Source organism: Neophocaena asiaeorientalis, unplaced genomic scaffold, assembly GCF_003031525.2.
Source record: "Neophocaena asiaeorientalis asiaeorientalis breed wild unplaced genomic scaffold, Neophocaena_asiaeorientalis_V1.1 scaffold185, whole genome shotgun sequence".
NCBI lineage: Eukaryota > Metazoa > Chordata > Mammalia > Artiodactyla > Phocoenidae > Neophocaena > Neophocaena asiaeorientalis.
Window position 1 is genome coordinate 362039 of NW_020171809.1, and position 22088 is coordinate 384126.

Consider the following 22088-nt stretch of genomic DNA (forward strand, 5'->3'; position numbering starts at 1 on the left):
TATCTAAACAATAGTGCTTTATTGGTAAAAGGTTAGTTTCAATGGATACAAAATTGCTGTGTAAAATAAGTTTTCAAAATACATTTTTATAGGTAAAGCTTATATCTTAGTAAAAGGGCAATTATCTATTAGCAAAAGTATTTAGATTCGGGCAGCAAAACAAAAGGGAATTTAAAAGTCTTACAGTGTAGGTCCACCCACACCCCCATAACCATTAGGTGGCAGCTAGCACTAAGTAGTAGTTTTACTATATAGAGCTTACACCTACTACTTTTCAAGTGCTGCCACATCCCACCCCTTTTTAAAAACAGCTTTTACTAGCATAGTTAATAAATGACATAATAACCCAAATAACTAGCCTTGCATGGAGGGGCCCTAAGGTCATGGAACACTTTTTCTTGGTAAAAACTTTGTACAATGTGCCTAAACCTATAGCTCTTGACCATTTGCAATTACCCAACAGTGAAAGGGCAAAGTCAGGAGAACACCCAGTGATTTTCTGTAGTACACCTTTGTAACTAATATATTTCAACCATCTCATTTTCTTTCCTGTCTGTTGAATACAAAACCCCCTCCTCGTCCTTGGAGTAATAAGCATTTTCTCCATTTTAACCCCTCTTGTTCTAGCAAAATGAGAAAACTGAACCAGCACCTGCTCCCTCCAGATCTTCTTTCATCTGTCACTTTTTGGAGACCAATTTCCCCACGTCAGCAGCAATGCTGGATAAAAGCCAACCCCAAGAGCATCGAGCGCCCCTTTGAGTGCACGACAGGGAGACCAGCTACAAGGACAGGGAAGGGCCAAGGCCACAGGGCACGGAAACCAACCAGATGCGGCTTCAACTGGCGGCACCCGTCAGCTAGCCCACGGTGCAGACCTGAAATAGCCTTCATTCTCACACGATACATGGAAGGAAATGACAGTGGCTGAAAAAGGACTAGACAGCCTGCACACACAAAAAGATTACTGCTATTTGCCTGAAAACCATTCAGGAAAGCATCAGTTAAAGGGACGCCAAATCAGGAAAACCTGGCAGGCATTTTGGGCCCCACGGGGCTGAGGCCTCGGGGCCACCCACCCGAGGACCCTTATTTTCGCTGCTGAGGCACGTCTCCTACGCCTGCAGTTAGAGAAAACACACTAAAGTGCAGTATAAAAGTACAAAAAGGCTGGTTTCTGCACAGACCAACTGTTAAGTTCCCTTAAGAAGTTATTTTTTAATTTAGTTGAATAAAAATAGTTCATTGAGTCTCATTGTGTAGGTAAGAATCTTAGTTGCAACATGAGAACTGCAGCTCATGTATACTTTGATTTTTCACGGCAAACTCTACAGAAAGTGGCTTGTGGCGAGTTCTCTGCATAGACCTAAGAATCCAAAGACTTGTTAAAAAATTCACCCCTAAAAGCCTGTTTTTAAAAAAGCTATTTAAGTATAAACGTGTATCTCACTGGGTCATTCTGTTTCATTTGGTAAACAGATAACTGTGCAGATGGACCAACAGTACTGAGTTATAGCAGCAGAACTGGTTTTAGGTGTTGTGCTCAAACAAAGCAAGACAGCTAACCAGGTGCCATGACTTGGTGAGAAATGGCCTTGTACCAGGGCAGCTCCCATCTTTCTGTGTCACTAGGTCCATGTCTCTGCTACTCAGGAACATTCTGGGAAATCTGAATGTTCTAGAAATAAATCATGATTAGTCGGCTAGGCCAGCCAAATCAAATTCAACTATTAACTATACATGCTGACTGGTCCCTGGGAATCAATTCTAACATTAGTGGTCAGTTAAGGTGGACAAAAAATGGAAATGGAAAGTTAACCTCACAAAATGTAAAGTATAACACAATGAAATATAAATGTTAAAGTACTTCATACAAAACAACATCAAAAGTTTTTAAAAAATTAAATTCTCAGGCACAGGTACTGTAAAATGTGGATAGGCACCCCTCCAACAGTCTTGAAAACACGCAGCTGTGTTACTTGTCAGAATGTTATCTTGCAAAGTGTTTTCTGGAAAAACAAAACACAACACATTTAAATGGGAGTGATGCAATGCCTGCTGCTTGGACCACTGGTAGCATTATTTTCCTGTGTAACAACAAACGGCACAAACTGAGCAGAAGGTGGGTTCTGAGGACCACAGTTGACTAAGATCAAAACGTCACTTATGAAGCTCTTGGAAATCAGGAGTACTGCAAAACTGAAAAGTATACAGAAATGCAGATTAATTTTATGTATCAAGAGTAGAATTCTCGTAATTCCATAAAGTTTTAAAAAGAGAAGCAGCAAGATCAGAGAGTGAGCTAACATCTATTGCTCCCTCCTGCCTCAAATGAGCCCCACCCCTCAGGAGTCCGTTTCTCTGCCATCATTTCCCATCAGGCAGCAAACCTGCCCAGGCAGGACTGCCCTGTGCGGCCAGGAGGTCCATCAGTTGACAAGTGACGTGACCACAGGCAGGTAATTTTAAACCCTCGCACAGCGTCCATGTCCTCACTGGGCAAGTGCGAACTCAGCACGTGCCCTCAGGACCTTCCTAAGGTTTCAACGTGATGACAAAAGAAAAGCAACCAACTCTGACCCAGGTGGGGTTCTCTGGATGCTCCCTTTAAAAGCAACTGGTTACACTGTACATGTGTATCTGTGTCTTTCTGTGCATGTATTTCACAACTAAAACCTTTCCCAATAAGCCGCAAAGGGGCAGGGGCTTTGTTTTGGTGACCAATGCCCCCAGCCTGCCCGCCCCGCCCCATGTCCTTCATCACCTGTCCGTGTTGTGGAAGACTTCTGACAGGTGCCCGACCTCCGGGCCCCTTACCTCCCATCTCATTGGTCCTGCAATGTGTCAGCTCAGCCTGCAGTCACTCAGGCCGTCCCATCGCCTCCTGAGGGACTGCATCGACGCTCACATGCCCTACAATCAGGTCCATATCCCAGCTCTGTGCCAGCTCGAACTCCGACTGGCCCCACTCCGCTCTTCCACGGAGCAGGCTTGCCTCCGCCCCCACCCATGTAACTCTTCATTCTCTGGTCTTCATGTGACTTCACCTCTCCCTCCTTCCTCTTGGAGGTATGGAAGCAGCCACTGGACAGCTCTGAGTGTCCCCCTGTCCACAGGGTACAGGGGAGCGGACATTTGCCTTTTCCTAGTCTCCCTTCAAGCAGGGAGGCCAGCATACACCCGGCCACACAGCCACACGAGCCACTGATCCCCAGCGGCTGGAGCAGAGCTGTGGTGAGGAGCAGCAAGGTCACACTTGCCTGCCTGGCATACTTCTCCCTCCCTTGACCCCATCTCTACTTTTAGTTGGCCTAAGCTGTTCCAGTAACACTTTGAAGAGATGTTTTCAGCTTTAATAAATTTCAAACTGTACGACCAATAAAAGCTACTTTAATATACAGTTTTCTTCTACTGCTGTGAGACAATAAAAATAGATCCTGGTCTCTGCCCCCAGCCCTGGCACACAGCCCCTAAAACCCTTTCATTTGCTAAGTGGTCAGAGCACCAGGTGCACCTCTTGTCCTGATACTTGGTCCTTGACCTCTGTTCCTGACACAGGGCTCCTGAAACCCATGTACCTTCCCTGATTTTGTGCTAATAAGGGAACTCTGTGGGTTGGTCACCAGAAAGACCAAGCCATGATGAGAAGCTTGTCATTTCCAGCCCTGTCCCCCACCCTCCAGAAAGGGGAGAGAAGCAGGAAATGGAGTTAATGACTGAGCATACCTATTCGAGGAAGCCTCCTTTAAAATCCCCAAAGCAAGGGTCTGGAGAGCTTCTGGGTTGGTGAATCCATCCAAACCGGGAAGGTGATACACCCAAACTCCTCAGGGACAGAGGCTCCTGCACTAGGGACTCTCTCGGACCTCACTCGCCCTGTGGGTTTCTGCATGTGGCTATTCACATCTGTTCTTTGTTACATCCTTTAATAAATGTGACCTAGTAAGCAAAACGTTTCTCTGAGTTCTGTGAGCCGCTCTAGCAAATTACTGAACCCACGGTGGGGTGGGCATCTCTGATCTCTAGGCCGTCCGTCAGAAGCACTGGTGACAACCTGGATTTTGGACTGGCATCTAAATTGTGGGACTGAGCCCTCGACCTGTGGGGTCTGACAGCATCTCCAGGTAGATGGTGTCAGAACTGAGACTGCAGGACCCCCAGCTGGTGTTGTGGAGCGCTGCTCGGCGCAGGGGAACCTCCACACATTTGGTCACCAGGAGTGAGGGCACTCTGCGTGGAAGGAGACATACAGGAAAGGAGCACACAGCAGGGAAGAACAGTGTTCTTCCCTACATAGGAAGGGGAAATAGTTTTTCCATTACAATTGTTACTCACACTTATAAGCTTAGAAAACACGAGAACCCTTTACGAAACAGGAAGCGTGGAGCAGCTTCCGTTTTGAGGGGCAACCTCTATCCTTTCGGGTGGACACGCGCCTGCTCTCCAGGCCTGGTCGTTACCTCACACGTGGTGCCCGTGGACCGTGCTGTCGCCATCCCCACCCTGCATCTGCAGCTGCATCTGCGCCTGCATCCGGGCAATCATCTCCTGCATACGGCGGAGCTGCGGACACGAGATGGACACATCATTGGTTCTCGGGCTCTACTGTCCCCAAGCAGGCTTTACGGGGGTCCTGTGATTGCTAGTACTTCAACATCTGTGCTCTCCCAAAACATGACCATGAGTTAACATACAAAAAACTCTTACAAACCAGTAAAAGGACCAATGGCTCAACAGAAAACTGAGCAAACGATAATAGGCAATTCAAATAAAAAATAAAAATTATCAAGAAACAGAAGAAATAAGAAAGACAACATGAGACAGTTTTTGATCTAAAAAGGTAGGAAGGAGTTGCCACTACCCAGTGGGGAATGTGCACTAAAGGGGAGTGACGGGCCCAGCTACTTTGGGTGATTCAAATGGTGAATCTTCACCCTCCTGCATCCCCATCACTTTTTTTAAAAATTTGTTTCATTTATTCTATTTTATTTTTTCTTGCTATTTCTTTTTTAAACATCTTTATTGGAGTGTAATTGCTTTACAATGTTATGTTAGTTTCTGCTTTACAACAAAGTGAATCAGCTATGCATATACATATATCCCCATATCCCCACCCTCTTGCATCTCCCTCACACCCTCCCTATCCCACCCCTCTACGTGTTACAACAAAGCACCAAGCTGATCTCTCTGCGCTACGCGTCTGCTTCCCACTAGCTATCGGTTTTACATTTGTTAAGGCATATATGTACATGCCACTCCTACACTTTGTCCCAGCTTACCTTTCCCCCTCCCCATGTTCTCAAGTCCATTCTCTAGTAGGTCTGTGTCTTTATTCCTGTCCTGCCCCTAGGTTCTTCATAACCATTTTTTTTTTTTAGATTCCATATATATGTGTTGGCATATGGTATTTGTTTTTCTCTTTCTGACTTCACTCTGTATGACAGACTCTAGGTCCGTCCACCTCACTACAAATAACTCCATTTCGTTTTTTTTTATGGCTGAGTAATATTCCATTGTATGTATGTGCCACATCTTCTTTATCCATTCATCTGTCAATGGACACTTAGGTTGCTTCCATGTCCTGGCTATTGTAAATAGATGAGAATTACTACTCCAGATTTCTTTTGATTTCCATTTGCATGGAATATCTTTTTCCACCCCTTCACTTTCAGTCTGTATGTGTCCCTAGGTCTGAAGTGGGTCTCTTGTACACAGCATATATACGGATCTTGTTTTTGTATCCATTCAGCCAGTCTATGTCTTCTGGTAGGAGCATTTCATCCATTGACATTTAAGGTAATTATCGATATGTCTGTTCCTATGACCATTTTCTTAATTGTTTTGGGTTTGTTATTGTAGGTCTTTTCCTTCTCTTGTGTTTCCTGCCTAGAGAAGTTCCTTTAGCATTTTGTTGTTGTTGTTGTTTTTTAGCATTTGTTGTAAAGCTGGTTTGATGGTGAACTCTCTTAGCTTTTGCTTGTCAGTAAAGGGTTTAATTTCTCTGTCGAATCTGAATGAGATCCTTGCTGGGTAATCTTGGTTGTAGGTTTTTCCCTTTCATCACTTTCAACACGTCTTGTCACTCCCTTCTGGCTTGCAGAGTTTCTGCTGAATGATCTGCTGTTAACCTTATGGGGATTCCCTTGTATGTTATTTGTTGTTTTTCCCTTGCTGCTTTTAATATTTTTTTCTTTGCATTTGATTTTTGATAGTTTGACTAATATGTGTCTTAGCATGTTTCTCCTTGGATTTATCCTGTATGGGACTCTCTGTGCTTCCTGGACTTGACTATTTCCTTTCCCATATTAGGGAAGTTTTTCAATATCTCTTCAAATATTTTCTCAGTCCCTTTCTTTTTCTCCTCTTCTTCTGGGACCCGTATAATTCGAATGTTGGTACGTTTAATGTCCCAGAGGTCTCTGAGACTGTCCTCAATTCTTCTCATTTTTTTTTTTTCTTTACTCTGCAGTAGTTATTTTCACTATTTTCTCTTCCAAGTCACTTATCTATTCTTCTGCCTCAGTTATTCTGCTACTGATTCCTTGTAGAGAATTTTTAATTTCATTTCTTGTGTTGTTTGTCATTGTTTGTTTGCTGTTTAGTTCTTCTAGGCCCTCATTAAACGTTTCTTGTATTTTCTCCATTCTACTTCCAAGATTTTGGATCATCTTTACTATCATTATTCTGAATTCTTTTTCAGATAGACTGCCTATTTCCTTTTCATTTGTTAGGTCTGGTGGGGTTTTACCTTGCTCCTTCATATGCTGTGTTTCTCTGTCTTCTCATTTTGCTTAACTTACTGTGTTTGGGGTCTCCGTTTCGCAGGCTGCAGGTTCGCAGTTCCTGTTGTTTTTGGTGTCTGCCCCCAGCGGGTAAGGCTGGTTCAGTGGGTTGTGTAGGCTTCCTGGTGGAGGGGACTAGTGCCTGTGTTCTGGTGGATGAGGCTGGATCTTTTCTTTCTGGTGGGCAGGACCGCGTCCAGTGGTGTGTTTTGGGGTGTCTGTGGATTTATTGTGATTTTAGGCAGCTTCTCTGCTAATGGGTGGGGTTGTGTTCCTGTCTTGCTAGTTGTTTGGCATGGGGCGTCCCAGCACTGCAGCTTGCTGGTCGTTGAGTGGAGCTGGGTCTTAGTGTTGAGATGGAGATCTCTGGGAGAGCTTTTGCTGTCTGATATCACGTGGAGCCGGGAGGTTTCTGGTGGACCAACATCCTGAACTCGACTCTCCCACCTCAGAGGCACAGGCCTGACACCCGGCCAGAGCACCGAGACCCTGTCAGCCTCACGGCTTTTGGGAAGTCTGAGGTCTTCTGACAGCGTTCAGTAGGTGTTCTGTAGGAGTTGTTCTTCCACATGTAGATGAATTTCTGATGTATTTGTGGGGAGGAAGGTGATCTCCACGTCTTACTCCTCTGCCATCTTGAAGGTCTCACCCCATCACTTTTTATCACTATGGTTTCCCTCCGTTTAGAAAGGCCTCTAGGCAAGTGTTGTAAAAGATTTACCTCAATTTTCTTCAGGTAACTTTTGTGATTATGTTTTTAACATTTAAATATTTGATCCACAGTGAATTAATTTGGCCAAAGAAGTGTTTTATTTTTGTTTCCAAAAGGCTGGCCTGTTTTCTTATTATTTACTCAACATGCCTCAGTTCCACCACTTTAACAGGTCTCAGCACCACCTTTGCCTCAGAGCACATTTCCATACTTCTGATCTATTCCCAGACCTGCATTTACTTATTATTAATTTTTAAATGTATTTATTTTCTTTCTATTTGGCTGCACAGGGGGTCTTCGTTGCGGTGCTCGGGCTTCTCACTGTGGTGGCTTCTCTTGTTGCAGAGCACGGGCTCTAGGCGCATGGGCTTCAGTAGTTGTGGCACACGGGCTCAGTAGTTGTGGCTCGCGAGCTCTGGAGCACAGGCTCGGTAGTTGTGGTGCACGGGTTTAGTTGCTCCGCGGCATGTGGGATCTTCCCAGACCAGGGCTCAAACCCATGTCCCCTGTGCTGGCAGGCAGATTCTCAACCACTGCGCCACCAGGGAAGCCCCGACCTGCATTTAATCAGCCTAACCCGCCTGTACCAAACTCTGGACGACCACCGTTTGATGTTTCCGTAACCAGTAAAGCAAGCCTCTTTTTGTTAGTCTGCTTTTTATAGAGCTTCCTGTGTTTCCCAATGCTTAGCCTTCAAGACAAATGGAATTACTTCAAGTTCTCGCTAAAACGAAGAACTCAGCAAACACACAACTCTGTGGGAATTGAGTTAGAGACAGCTGTGATCCTCACACTAAGCATCCTACCTACAAAGCTTTGTGTCTATTCAAATTTTGAAAGCAGTTTTCAGTAGAGCTTTTTCTAGTTTCTTCCCCTATATAAGCCCTACTAGGTATTTCTTTCATTTTTATTAATGATGCTGAATGAGCTTCTTTCATTATATTTTCATTGTCTATATATGGGAAAACTGATTTTTAAACATCTTACAAAAACCAGTCATGTTACTGAATTCTCACTATTTCCAACTTTTCCCACTAAATTGCTGTTGGGTATTAAATGAGATAATATATGTAAACCAATATATACACTTATGTGTATATATACATATTATCACGTGCAGATATATGTATAAAACAGATTAGTTATATATAATATGTTCCTTTTCAAAAAAAAAAACAAGAATAAAAACTATATGAACTACAAATAATATTTTTAGGTATACACTAAACAGTAGACTCAAAAACAGAAAAAGTACTTTTCTACTTACTTCAGCTTCCTTTTCCAGCAAGATCTGGTCTTTATTCATGTCCTCATTTTCCACTTTTCTAAGAGGTGAAAGAAACTACAATTATAACATTACGACAAATATAGTTGGTCATTTCTGACAAAAGATGCTCAAAGTAATATTTCACTTTATATTTCTGAGAAATATATCTATTGAAAATTGCATAAATTTATCATTTTTCTGATTAACGACATGAATAAGAAAAGAAAACGATGAAAAATGGAATACGAAATGGAAAATTCAAGACCTCTTTCTTACTCTAAGCTGGGGGGTGGCACTTTCGACTTTACCCCCAAAACAGTAGGTATTATCTGAAGAATACTCTTCTAAGATAAGTTATGAACAAACACTACAACAGTCGTACTTAAAAAAGGAACAGGATGTGAGTGTCCAAGTGGAGAAGCCAGCGCAGGAGGCCCTCTGAGCCCTTGAAGACGCGGCTCCACGTGGGCCCACTCCCTTGGTACCACAACCTGGCTGTATTCCTCAGACTGGGATGTTCTCGCTGCCTCTAAGTCCCTTCTTCGCATCTGGTCCCCAAATCAGTAACACCATAAAGCAGACTCTAAAGTGTACCTCATACGTATGTACGAAGGACCTTGTGTTGAAACAGGATCCAACACAAGTCTTTGGCCTTTCCATCTAGAGCTGTTCTTGATATGCAACGGTTAAAGATACCATTTAACAGGCACAACAAAAAAACCCCACCCCAAACAAAAACAAACCCCAACCCCATGATTTGATTAAATTAGCAACAAGTATCTCCCAATCGCTTCTGAGTAGGAAACCAAATGGTGATGCTTAGTGGTCAAGGCTGAGCTGGACACACAGAGGAGAGGGGGACAGCATGACTCGAGGTGACCAAATATGGACCGAGGGGACAGCATGACTTGGGGCAACAACCTGCCGCCTCTTTTGAGTCTCTCGGATCGGAAGTTTTCATAGTGAAGGTCCTGGGTCACCTCTTGGAGATCCTGCATGTGAGTGCTGAAAGAGAAAAGGATGCACCAGGGCTATGCCATTTGCGTGGAAAAAACACCCAATGAAGGACACAGAAGACACACCAGGAACTAAGACCCCAGATTACTTGGTAAACAGTACACAGAGTTGCTGGAATTTCGGGATAAGGGAATGAGGCTGTGGAAACATCTAGAGGCGCATCTCTTTGCTACCACGATAAACAACGCACAGACACACCCAGCTGGGCCACAGGGTCTCCGCCACAAGCACCACCCCTTGCGTGAGATCACCACAGTGGACAGAAGGAGAGGCACAGAGGCTTTAGGAGATTGTTTAGGTAAACAGTGTCTGAAACAGAGCACACTTTTCTGAAAGAACTTACGAAAAACAAGCAATTCAAACATTTGTGACTCCTTAAGCTTAACGTGTATGTCACAAAGAGCCTATTAGTGTCCCTGTGGAGAAAACCATAAATCAAAGTACTTATCTTCTGGATAAGACAGAAACAGCACTTTGCATCTTCTAATCATCTTGGAAAACACTCATAGCTTCGGCCCAGCTTTTTCAGATACTTAACCACTCAGCTCTGAGACAGGATCATGACAGCCAAGGGCCTGTCCCTGGAGGGCTTGGGTGCACTTTCACACCTGACACGGTGACTGAATTACATCTGACATAACTTGAATGCCAACTTTAATGGTATTTTTAGTGATTTTAATTCACCAAAAATTCCTAAACCAAGTGAGACCTACGTGGCCTGTAGAGCAATTTTCAGTTCTTCAAAATTTATCTGGACCAGCCGTTCTTTGATCTCAGAATTCTGATGAAAGAGGGGTTAGATTTTAGCAACACTCTTTCTGTTAGCCTCTTTATTCAAGGGCAACAACAATGCATGTCTGTTACTAAATGTACAATTTATTTTTAGAGGAAAAAAAGTCTGTTTTTGTAGTCAGGTCTGTTCTAGCTGCTAAAAACCAACTGGAGAACCTCAAGGCTAACCAGGGCCACCTCGTGTGAGAGCCTGAGGGCTGATGGGCACGCTGCACTTCAGCAGTGGCTGGAGAAGGCTCTCAGGGTCCCAAGCAGCGAAGCTGTCCGTTTCCTCACCAGAGCAAGAGGTGTCCTGTGCGTGGTGCAGCCACACCACAGGTGAGGTCTAGTCTACTTTTAGCATCAAAAAGGTCTTTGAGATTAGGAAGGAGAGTGTATTAAGCTACAGGCCCCAGGTGGAAGAAGCTAGTCTGCTACAGTCCCAGAGAGCGGAGGGCCTTCTGCATCAAGCCGGGATAGCCCTGCTGCAGGAGCACAACGGAGCCGGTGGGGCTCGCAGGCCCCACGCACACCCCCCACTCGAAAGCTCTGCTCTCCGAGCCGGTGGGAACGCACGCGCGTCTTACATGAGCATCGTCCTCAGTTTCAGGAAGTCGTTGTGCTCTGGGTTCTCCACCTCCACGACGCCCCACGGGTAGAGGCGGCCTCTGACTTTCTTGCCTTTGGCTTCAATCAGCTGATTGGATCCAACCACAGAGAATGGGATACTGGCCTAGAAGGAGACACACGGGGTAGACTGGCTCCACACAGGGAACCCCAGCTCTCACTGCAGACACAGGAGCGTCAGCACAGGGTGAGCACGCTGCTGCCAGCCACGAGGCTCACTTGGAGAACTGACGGTTCACATATCTTACTCGCAAGTGGCGGTTCTTTTCCACGTGGGACAAACTGTAGGAAATCAAACTAAACCTGCAGTAAGATTTCTAAGCCTCAGGTAACAGCTATGCCAGAATATCTTTAGAGCAGAACTACCACTGTGACCAAATCTACCTGGCAACCTCAGAGGCCAAGCCTTCTAAGACTGTGTGCTTTGCCAGCTCTTTCCATTTTAAATGCACTGACTACGGGAAAAAGGAGTTAGTTACACTGTGTACTTGGAGACAAAGCGCCTACCTTGAGAAGTCTAGTCTGCTCTTTAAAATCTTCATCTTCATCTGACTCTGCATCAGGTAAGTGATAGATTTTGATGTTATGTTCTTCAATTTCATCCAGAATCTGAAAGAAACACCAAACCAGGAGCAACTGTAGCAAACTGCATACTATTTCAGTCAAGTCTAATGCATCATATTAGAAGTATGTCGGAATTATCCAAATGTCAATAGTCCTATTGATTAAAATCATTTTCAAATGATTTTACAAACTGCTAAAAAAGTATTCATGCTTGCACTGAGGGACCCTCTGTCCAGAGTAACAACAACGTATCACCACCTTCACTGCACAAAGCAGCAGACTAACGACAGTCCCGGTACAGCAGGTAAAAGCAGACCACACCACAACCAGCCTCCGGAAGGAGTCCTGCAGGTAGAGAAGGGAGATGCGCCCAGAGGGAACATCTCCTCAAAGGCATGGAGGGGAGGACGCAAGCGTTGTGTCTTGGGAATTACAAGAAATCCAGAATGGCTGGAAGGTTAAGACATCCAGTTGGACAGGACAAAGAAACAACTGAGGTGGACGGTTCCCTGAATGCCACCAGGTGAGGGACCTAGGGGTCTGGATTTTATTCAACAGGAAACAAGTGGTCAGCAGTGTAATCTCACAGTCTGAACTATCAACCAAGTAGTAGAGTAGCCTAGAGGGAAAGGGAAACTGGGCTGGAGTTGAAGTAAGCAGGCACTCACCACCAGCCAGTCCACTAAGCAGCAGCCCCAAGCCCCCAGTGTCGGTGCTCCGTCAGACACGAGGTTGGGGCTCTGCTTCTACTCTCACGCCAGAGTCTGGACCACCCAGGGAAGGGAGAGCACAAGCAAGTAAGCAGGAAGCACCCCTACTTCAAACCTGCTCCCCAGTTTTCTCCTCCTTAATGTGACCTGAAGGGCCCTGCGTGGTCAAAGATCTTGGATGAACCCCCTGTCCGCACTAAGTTGGGGTTTAAGAGAAGGCCCTCCTCCCCGCACCCTCTCCCCCTCACAAGCTGGCCCTAGTCTGTTCCTAACTGCTTGTTCCCCAACGAGATGGAGAAGCTGAGTGGTGAGCGTGACCCTGCCCTGCCTGCTCCCCGCTCTGCAGCAAGAAAAGTGATGGATCAAAAATAAGCACACCTCCTCACTGTGGGCGACTGCAGAGCTACGGGGCCATTCTGAGAGACAGGGAGATGGGCAAATGTTCTTAGACTGTGAAGGAGGAGCACACCCACAGGTACAAGGAAGAAACCGGATAAGGAGAGGGACTGCCAAGGCCCACGATTTCAATTCCTTTCAGCCTTTGAAATCGAGCCCGAAGAATTTTGGACACAGGATCAGAGATGGGTATAAAGCTTCCTAACCCTGACAGCTGCCCCTCCTACCTGTCCGAAATTTAATGTAACATCCTATAAAAGGTGAAGTTCCCTTAAGTGTAAATTGCCAAGACACTTATTGTCAAGCATAGAAACGCCTAAGCTTTCAGGAACTCTTCCAAGGGCCTGAATACTTCCTAAAACACTGGCAGACACGTGAGACAATAAAGGAAAGGGCTGACAAACACAAGTCCGTATTAGTTTAAAGCTCCGCTTACAGCAGAAGACATCAGGAGAGATATGAGGTAACACAAAAGTCCAACTAGGTGAAGCAATCTGCAGCGCGACAGTCAATGCCTAAAAATACACGAGTATCTGTGAGTCAATAAAAATGCAGTGAAGAGCAGCAAGCTCTAAAACCCCAGAGAACACGGCAACGGGCTTCAAGCACCGTGACAGAAACTCGCACCAGCAACCAGGCGGACGCAAACTGCAATGAGGTGCCGTTTCCCGTCTCTCAGGAGGGACCCTAAACACGCCGGGAGCACATCCAGAGCTGCTCCAGGGCCGCAGAGGAGCAAAAGCTCACACTCTGCTTTGGGGGCTGCAAACGGCTACAAACCTGTTTTGAGGGAAACGCAGCCCTCCTTCAAAAACATAAACGCACCTCAGTCCCTTTCTAAGAATTCGTCTGACTTACACAGTTGTGAGACGACAGAGGCGCACCGACGCTGACAGCATGGACATCAGCAAGGCCCGCTCTGTGCCAGCCAGGCAGGGACTGTCCGAACCCCCCGCCCCGGCCCGGGGAGCCCAGCACGCACCCTCTTCTTCAGGCGCTCCCGCTCCTTCAGCGTGAGCGTGTCGGCTTTCGCGATGACAGGCACAATGTTCACCTTGTTGTGTATCGCCTTCATAAACGCAACATCCAAGGGCTTAAGTCTAAAAGTCATGTTTAAGGGAAGAATAAGGAGATCACACTGAACTTTTTTCTCTCAAAATTACCCCAATTCTTATAATAAAATATGCAGTTTGGAGGAAAGTTGGAAACCCACATAGTAAACACGAAATCTTAATCTACACACCAGGTTTCCATGGTAAATGCTTACTTACCCGTGTCCGAAGGGGGAAATAAAGTAAAAGCAACAGTGCACCCTGTTATCGATGATGTGCCGTCTGTTCAGACCGCTCTCATCATGCAGGTACCGTTCAAACTGCTCATCGATGTAGGAGATGATTGTCTTAAAGCTGGGAGAAACACAAACACGACTAATCACGGGATACAAGAGGCAGCTGTCCCAAACTTCAAAGGCAAAACGAGCTGTTCTATCCCCTGCCTCTCCAGCAGGTGTGACTTAATAATTCAACTGTAAGATGGGGACAGAAAACCAACTCCTAGGTTTGGCAAGATGGAGGCTTTCGGAAACTGTGCTAAGAATCATTTCCGTAAGTGTTGAAGGTCAAAAGCCCGGATGGGATAGGTTACAAAGAGGCTGAGCTGACTGACTGAAGACAGTCGGGGCAGAGTGGGAGCAGAACACGGGAGCTAAGGGGTGCCTGCGAAAGGAAGGGAGAAACCCCCGGTGAAGGAGAAAGACGCAAGAGAGCCCTCTCCTCCTTCCTTCCCTCTTCTCATCAGTGCTGGAAAGTTGGTGCTTTATGCTTACGGGGATTAGAACCAGGGGAGTCTGTACAACGAAGGCGGATTCTCTGCAAGGTACAGGGGACAGACTGCTCTTACATTCTACTTCTGGATTTCTTTACTTGTGCAAATGGTGCAACAAGCAGCCAGTTACAGACACTAGCTCTGGAGCAAGTCTCTTAAGAGATTTCATCTTCTTGAATATGGAAAAGAGAAAGGCTGTACTACCATATCTTGTCCACTGGCCATGGTCCAAATCAAGGTGCTTTATTTATTCTAGCATTTGCTGTATGGTTGGCTTTGTGATATCAGATCTCACTAGAACGCTCTTACAGAAAAAAATACTCATTCCCTGTGAAATTCCTCATTTAAAATGCCGTAATTAAAATGATTTAAATTGTCTCATTGTTTTATTATACACAGCTACTCCAAACCCAGCAATCAGTCATCAACATTACAGACTGAAATACGCAGAAACAAACGTAAGCAGGCACACGGCCTCGTCACTGTGGGGGCTCTGGGGCACGTACCAATCCCTGCAGTTGATGGCGTCCCCGTAGCCTGGTGTGTCCACCACGGTCAGCCGCAGCTTGACCCCTCGCTCTTCAATCTCAACAGTTGATGCCTCAATTTGGACAGTTCTTTCAATTTTCTCTAAGAAAAAGAAGAAGCAAACTTAATAAGAGAACGTACCTTAAAATAGAGCCAGTTTGCAAAAATGAGAAACTACCTGTTACTTTCTTTTTATTAAACAAATGACTCAGAAGTTCTCTATCTCTCTTTAAGGACAGTTCTCAGAAGGTAACATGAGGACTGTGTAAAAACGACCCAGGGTCAGCAAAGGAAACATCGCAGCTAAGATTAAAGGGCTGCTTGGGAGTTGAAAATTATAATTTCTGATTCCCGGGACAAAAAGAACAATTAATGAATTCATTTAAAAACTGTCCAAGGGCTGCAGTCGTGTTGTGGTGGCCCAAGTCCCAGACTGATGTATGCACAGTTCATTCACTCAACAGCCTCACGAAGCCCAGTGTCCAGTGCTGGACGCTAACACCTAGGGGAAGAGGTCCGATGACACCTATGCCCACAGAAATCTTCTGTGTATGCCCGTTTTTTCATGAGAACACTGATCCTCCCATCAAACATACAACATAGGCAGGAACTATTACACTTTGTAGACAAAGAAAACAAGCTTGGAGAAGATGGACCATGGTACATGGTCTGAGTGTGTATAATCGAGATCCAAGGACGTCAGGTGCAGCATACCTTTCCCTACCTGACTGACGTTCTCCTTGTGTCTAGAGCCAAACAAAAACAAATAAAACACAAAGCTAAGGCACAAAATACTAATTATGCACTCTGTAGCAGCTTTCATGTAGTGCAGCGTGGAAACTTCTGTACCTGCGGCTCCAGGTATGACTCTTTCTGGGTAGAGGTCAGTCAGGAAGAGGCTGTTTATGAGAGTTGATTTTCCGAGACCCGATTCACCTTGAAACAAAAAGGAAATTGATGTCATGACGTTATATGTGTGACACAGTCAAATCTGTTGAGCGTTTACGTGAGGCCCGGCCCTGGACTGAGTGCCTCACAAACATCCGTCTCTGCATCCCATGTGACGACTGTGAAAATGGCACAACCCTCCAGGTCCCACTGATGGGGAAATAGGGGCTCCAAGGTCAGTAGCCTGTGTGCTCAGAGTGCTGTCCAGAGCAAGGCCTCAATTGGAATCCAGGTCTGTGAGGCTCCAGAATCCGTTAAGATCATAAACACAATGTGACCTCTTCCCAAATATGTGGAATGGACTTGAGGTGGGTTTTTTTTGAGAAAAGGAATGCACAGTAGGTTTTCAGGTATGGGCTCCGCTAACCCTTAAACTCATCACGTTTCAGAGAACTGATCACACACACACGTCAACACCACCCAGCTTCCCAAGCTGTGGCATCAGGGCACGGAGGACGGATGGACAGCTAACCCTTGCGCACAACCAGTCTGCCATCTCCCCTGTGACACCAAGGCAGGAGCAGGCCCCCTGCTCTCTTCCTGCTTCACTCACAGCCCCACATCCCACCGCTGGCAACCACCATATGTCAGGCAACTTCCTGCTCACTTTGCTGAGTGTAACGCGACCAATTCGGGCAGCGCATAGCCACTCAAGCACTTAACGAGTTAAAAATTCCACTTAAACCACTGTGTATCACGTATTCTGAATATTTGAAGTTTAACTTCAAAGAAGATGCAAAATACCAAAAATTAAAATTCCTATTCCAAGGAAGCATGAACAGATTCCAACACTTTACTGGAGGTCATCATCTAAGGCTTAAGTTTGCATGTATTGGTCCAACTGTCCCCTGGGCACCTCGGTGCGACCCCCCCTCTGCGAAGTGCCTGCTCAGCCTGTGGAAGGAGCATACATCTGATTCAAAAATTACCTCTGGGAAAATGAAGAACAGAAGACTGAATCTGAAATTTGTAGACATACACAATTAGAACTGCACTTTAACTAGACTGCCATTTTCATAGATGAAAAGGAACATTAAAAGGACAAAAACAGAATTACATTTTGAACATGTCCAAATATAAGAGAGCAAGGATATGACCTAATACACACTATCCCAGCAAGTTGTCCTTTTAATAAAGTGTCCAGCAACGCCCTTTTACACGTTCACTACACTTGCAGGGGACTTTGCCAGGACGTGCCAAGTCCTCTCCCCGAGTGCCAGGCACAGGTGTAGGTGCGGGGACACAGCAGACAACAGGATGGGTGAGTCCCTGCTCCCATGGAGTCTGGCAGTCCAGCAGGGGAAGATGCCAGGCAAAGCCACTCTGTCACCGACTGAATGGTGAGAGCTGTGACTATTACAACTGAAAAGGGACCAAGGCCAGAAGATAGCTAAGCAAAGGTGCCTGAGTGGAGATGGCTGATTCTAAATTACGATGAGTGATTCATTTCACTTGGAAGAGCTTCTGGGTAACATCTACAAGTAATCTGCTTATTAACTCAGAACATGATGCCGCCCTTGGGCTGAATCTCTGAGCACACCTAGCTTTGCTCCGTTCTGATACTTTCACTAGTATCTCTATCCCAGCTGGGAGTGTCCCAAATAGGTGCCTTCAGATGGGGGAAACAAGACGCGAATGAAGGTGTGGACCAGTGTAAATCCATCACCATCCAAAAACTTTAACACGGAACAAACAGCAGGCCCTCTCCGCTGCGTCTGGCAGCTTTGGCTCAGCATACAATTACTTAGCCTCCGAGGTTGGTTGGTGCTGCCGCCCCTACCGGTAGCCTGTTTCTCTGCACTGCCAAGCAATGTTCTGTCGTGTGGATACAACACAACCTGCTGCTGGACAGACACCCGAGCTATGTCCAGAAAACTGGCTTTGAGAATTCACACACAGTCTGCGACGTGCTATCACTTCTCTCGGGTGCGCCTAGGAGGGGACCGCTGAGTCACAGGGTGCGCATGTAACTGTGAAGAAAGGGCACACTTTGCCTTCTCACCAGCTGCTCCACTGCTAACACTTGCACTGCCTGCCTGTAGCACTTCAGCCAGTCTGGCGGGTATGCAGGGCTACCCCATGGTGGTTTTCATGTGTGTTTCCCTGATAACTGAAGAGGACGTCATCGTGTGTTTACCACCCATCTGTTTACCTCCCGTGAAATGTCTCTTCAAATCTTTTGACCCTTTTTGTAACTGGGTCATCTGTCTTCTTACTAAGCCTGTGAAAACTTTTATATTCTAGATGTAAGTCCTGTGTCACATATACTACGATATGAACACTTTCTCAGTTTATGGCCTATCTTCTTACTGGTGCCTTTTGAAGAAGGCAAATCTTGAGTGAAGCACAACGTATTATTTTATTTTGTGACTAGTGCTCTTCGTGTCCTAAGCAATCTGCGTGCTCCAAAGTCATAAACATTTTTAAAGCAATTTTCTCCTAGACTTTTTATAGCTTTCCAACTAGGTCAACAATCCATTCTGAGTTTATTGTTGATGGTCAGTGTAAAGGAGGGGCTAGAGTTCACTTTTTTCCCAAACAATCAAGCAATTGCTACAGCACAATTATTTGTAAAAAGACTAACCTTTTCCCATGCTGAATTACCTTGGCACTTTAGTCAAAAATCAGCTGACCATATACATGGGGTCTGGGCTGTTATTTTATGCAGTTGATCTCTATGCCTACCTTACACACTGCTGTGGATTTTGTTGGAAATCAGATTGTTCTGTCATATTCTAGGCCCTCTGCATTTACATTGGCACTTTAGAATCACATCACTAATTCCTGTTTTTCAAAAGTCTGCTGTGATTTTCACAGGGATTTAATTGACTCAATGGGTCAATCTGGGGAGGCAGGACATCTGAAGAACCCCACTCCACGAGCGGGTGAGGTCTCGCAACCCAGTCAGCTTTCCTTTGGTTTTTTCAGCTGTGTTTTGAAGTTTTCAGTGTTGGTCTTGCACACGTTTTGTTAAAAAAATTTTTTTAAGTTTAATACTTTAAAAAATATATTTATTTTTATTTTTGGCTGCTCCGGGTCTTAGTTGTGGCATGCGGAATCTGTTTGTTGCGGTCCGAGTGCTCAGTAGTTGTAGCGCGCGGGCTTAGCTGCCCCGTGGCATGGTGGATCTTAGTTCCCCGACCAGGGATTGAACCCGCGTCCCCTGCATTGGAAAGCAGATTCTTAACCACTGGACTGCCAGGGAAGTTCCCACATTTTGTTATATTATCCCTAAGCAGTATGTACCTTTTATATTACTATAAATGGTACTACTTTAAAAAAAGATTTTATCATTGTAATTGTTTTTGATATTGTATTTCTAAGTTCATTTTTAAATTACTTGCTGGTAATTATAGAAATAAAGTTGATTTTTGTATACTGACCGGAACCTGCAATCTTGCTAAACTTTACCTATTAGATCTAGCAGCTTTGTATTTTCTTACGATTTTAACATACACAAATCATGTTATTTGCCATTAAGGAGATTTTACTTCTTTCTCTCAGTTTTTCATGAGTGAAAGTAATGCTAACTATAGGTATTTCCCCTTTAGGACCCAAGTGATTGATTTCCAGTGTTAAACCACACATTCCTGTGACCAACCCCATTCATTTAGGATGCAGAGTCAGTCCTGCCATGGCACTTGCTTTGAAAGTGACAATTTGTTCCAACACAACTGATATATTATGTAACAATTTCAGCATAATACAAACGCTGCATTTACTTATGTGTGATTTCACTGGTGAGAAAGTAGGTCTACCCAGCAGAATCAAGCCACAAAGGAACACTCCTCCCAAGGCATACACCACAGCTACCCGCTGACGTATTTATTACAAGCCACAGCCACTTACCTCCAGTGTCCCAACTGTCCACCCATCCTCAGATAGCCCTCCTGCCACCACCTCACAATAACACACAGGCTGCAACTCCTGATGCCCCCTTTCACAAACTTCCGTTCAGTGGCTTATTTGGTGTAGTAATTTTGATTTCTTAACCATTTAACATGTGAAACTGAGATCATTTTTACTATGTTCCTAACACGTCACTGAGGAAGGTTTTGAGTGTCGTGTCCCTGTTTTCCCTGCATGGTGATTTTTTAGGAACACACATATATTGGGTTACAGTAGAACTGACTGTATTAAGGACTTGCTACAATTTTAGTAAGGTGTCTGTGTCTAGGCTCATGAGGAATTAAGTCTACTTTTCTCATCATTTGCAATAGGGCAGTGCTTGGCCTAATACTCCCATAATGCAGAGCATGTCTGGTGAATGTTCCACGTGCCTTACAAGAACGGGTGTCCTGCAGCTGTTCAGCACAGTGCTCTGCATGTCAGCTGGGCTGTACTGTTTGACAGCATAACTTAAACATTCTACAACGTTACTGACTTTCTATCTGCTTCATACACTACTGTGAGGAGTGTTAAAAACTCCTGTCCTCACAGATTTATCTTTCTCCCATCAGACTCTGCGTCATGCATATTTTAGATAATGTTGTTTTGAACAGATCCCTTTTCTTGTTATGATATAAAGTTCTTCCTCTCTGGGAATATTCAGGTAGTAGACCTAAAGTCTGCTTTGTCTGATAGTAATTCAGCCACTTCAGCTTTATGACTGGGGCTTGCATCACAATGTCCCATTCTTTTATGTTTAATGAAAAGGGTTTTTCCTGTAGACAACAGGAGGTCATTTAGTCTGATAACCCCTACCTTTCCCTTTATACTTTACCTTGTCCATTTACACATAATTATCGACAAGGTTATGCTCAAGGCTGCCATCTTGCTGCCATCTTCCTTTTTTCTTTCCCTGCTTTCTTTTGGACTGAATACGTTTTTTTTTTTTTTTTGCACTACGTGGGCCTCTCACTGTTGTGGCCTCTCCCGTTGCGGAGCACAGGCTCCGGACGCGCAGGCTCGGCGGCCACGGCTCACGGGCCCAGCCGCTCCGCGGCATGTGGGATCTTCCCAGACCGGGGCATGAACCCATGTCCCCTGCATCGGCAGGCGGACTCTCAACCACTGCGCCACCAGGGAAGCCCCTGAATACTTTTTTATATTCTATTTTATCAAAGCTATTGGCTTTTAGCCAAATCTTTATTTTTCTAGTGGATGCTCTTAAGTTCACAATGTGCACCATTAACCCAGCATCTTCCTTTCAGTAATGTTCTTCCGCCTCACACGTAACGTAAGAAGTTCACAGCCGCACGCTTCTACTCACCCTGTCCTCTGTGCTATCCTTATTCATTTTATTCCTACACGTTACACACTATCAATTATCTTTGAAAGAAACTGAAAAGCAAGAAGTCTTATTTTTACCAACACATTTGCCATTTCCAGTGCTCTCCCTTCTGTGCCAACTTGAAAACCTCATTTAATCTTCCTTACGGTATACGTCTGATACTGATAAATTTTTTCCACTTATTTATCTGAAAATGTCTTTACCTTCTTTTTAACCTTCATTTTTAAAGGTTATTTTTGACAAACACAGAATTCTAGGCTGATAGTTTTATACTTTCAGTACTTTAAACTGTCATTCCACATGGCTTACATTATTCCTGATGAGCAGTCAGTGGTCCTTCTTACCTCCGACCCTATGTAATGTTTTTCTTTTTCTCTGGCTGCTTGTAGGATTTTCCCATTCATCAGTGGTTTTCACCATCTGGTTACATGCCCTGGTGTGCTTGTAGGATTTTCCCATTTATCAGTGGTTTTCACCATCCGGCTACATGCCCCGGTGTGCTTGTAGGATTTTCCCATTTATCAGTGGTTTTCGCCATCTGGTTACATGCCCTGGTGTGCTTGTAAGATTTTCCCATTTATCAGTGGTTTTCACCATCCGGTTACGTGCTTTTCTTTATATTTATTCTGCTTGGTGCTTTAGTTTGGATGCTTTCTATTGCCCCCATTCTTCTGCAGTGTACAATTTGCTGTTAGGCCCATCAGAAAAT

At 44.9% G+C, this 22088-nt stretch overlaps 1 protein-coding gene across 3 annotated transcripts in view; it reads right to left on the reverse strand.

The window, feature by feature from the left end:
- The window catches only part of SEPTIN2 (septin 2), a 34035-nt gene continuing 11947 nt past the window's right edge, over positions 1 to 22088 (reverse strand). For 2 of the 3 annotated variants that reach the window (XM_024756445.1, XM_024756524.1), the window contains exons 4-13: positions 16048 to 16134; positions 15177 to 15300; positions 14118 to 14252; positions 13829 to 13946; positions 11684 to 11785; positions 11137 to 11282; positions 9683 to 9766; positions 8762 to 8819; positions 4461 to 4563; positions 1 to 2009 (exon numbers count right to left, since the gene is read on the reverse strand). In XM_024756445.1, the coding sequence (XP_024612213.1) occupies positions 4462 to 4563; positions 8762 to 8819; positions 9683 to 9766; positions 11137 to 11282; positions 11684 to 11785; positions 13829 to 13946; positions 14118 to 14252; positions 15177 to 15300; positions 16048 to 16134 (956 nt within the window). In that variant the 3' untranslated portion in view covers positions 1 to 2009; position 4461. The other variant, XM_024756602.1, reaches the window with a different exon arrangement.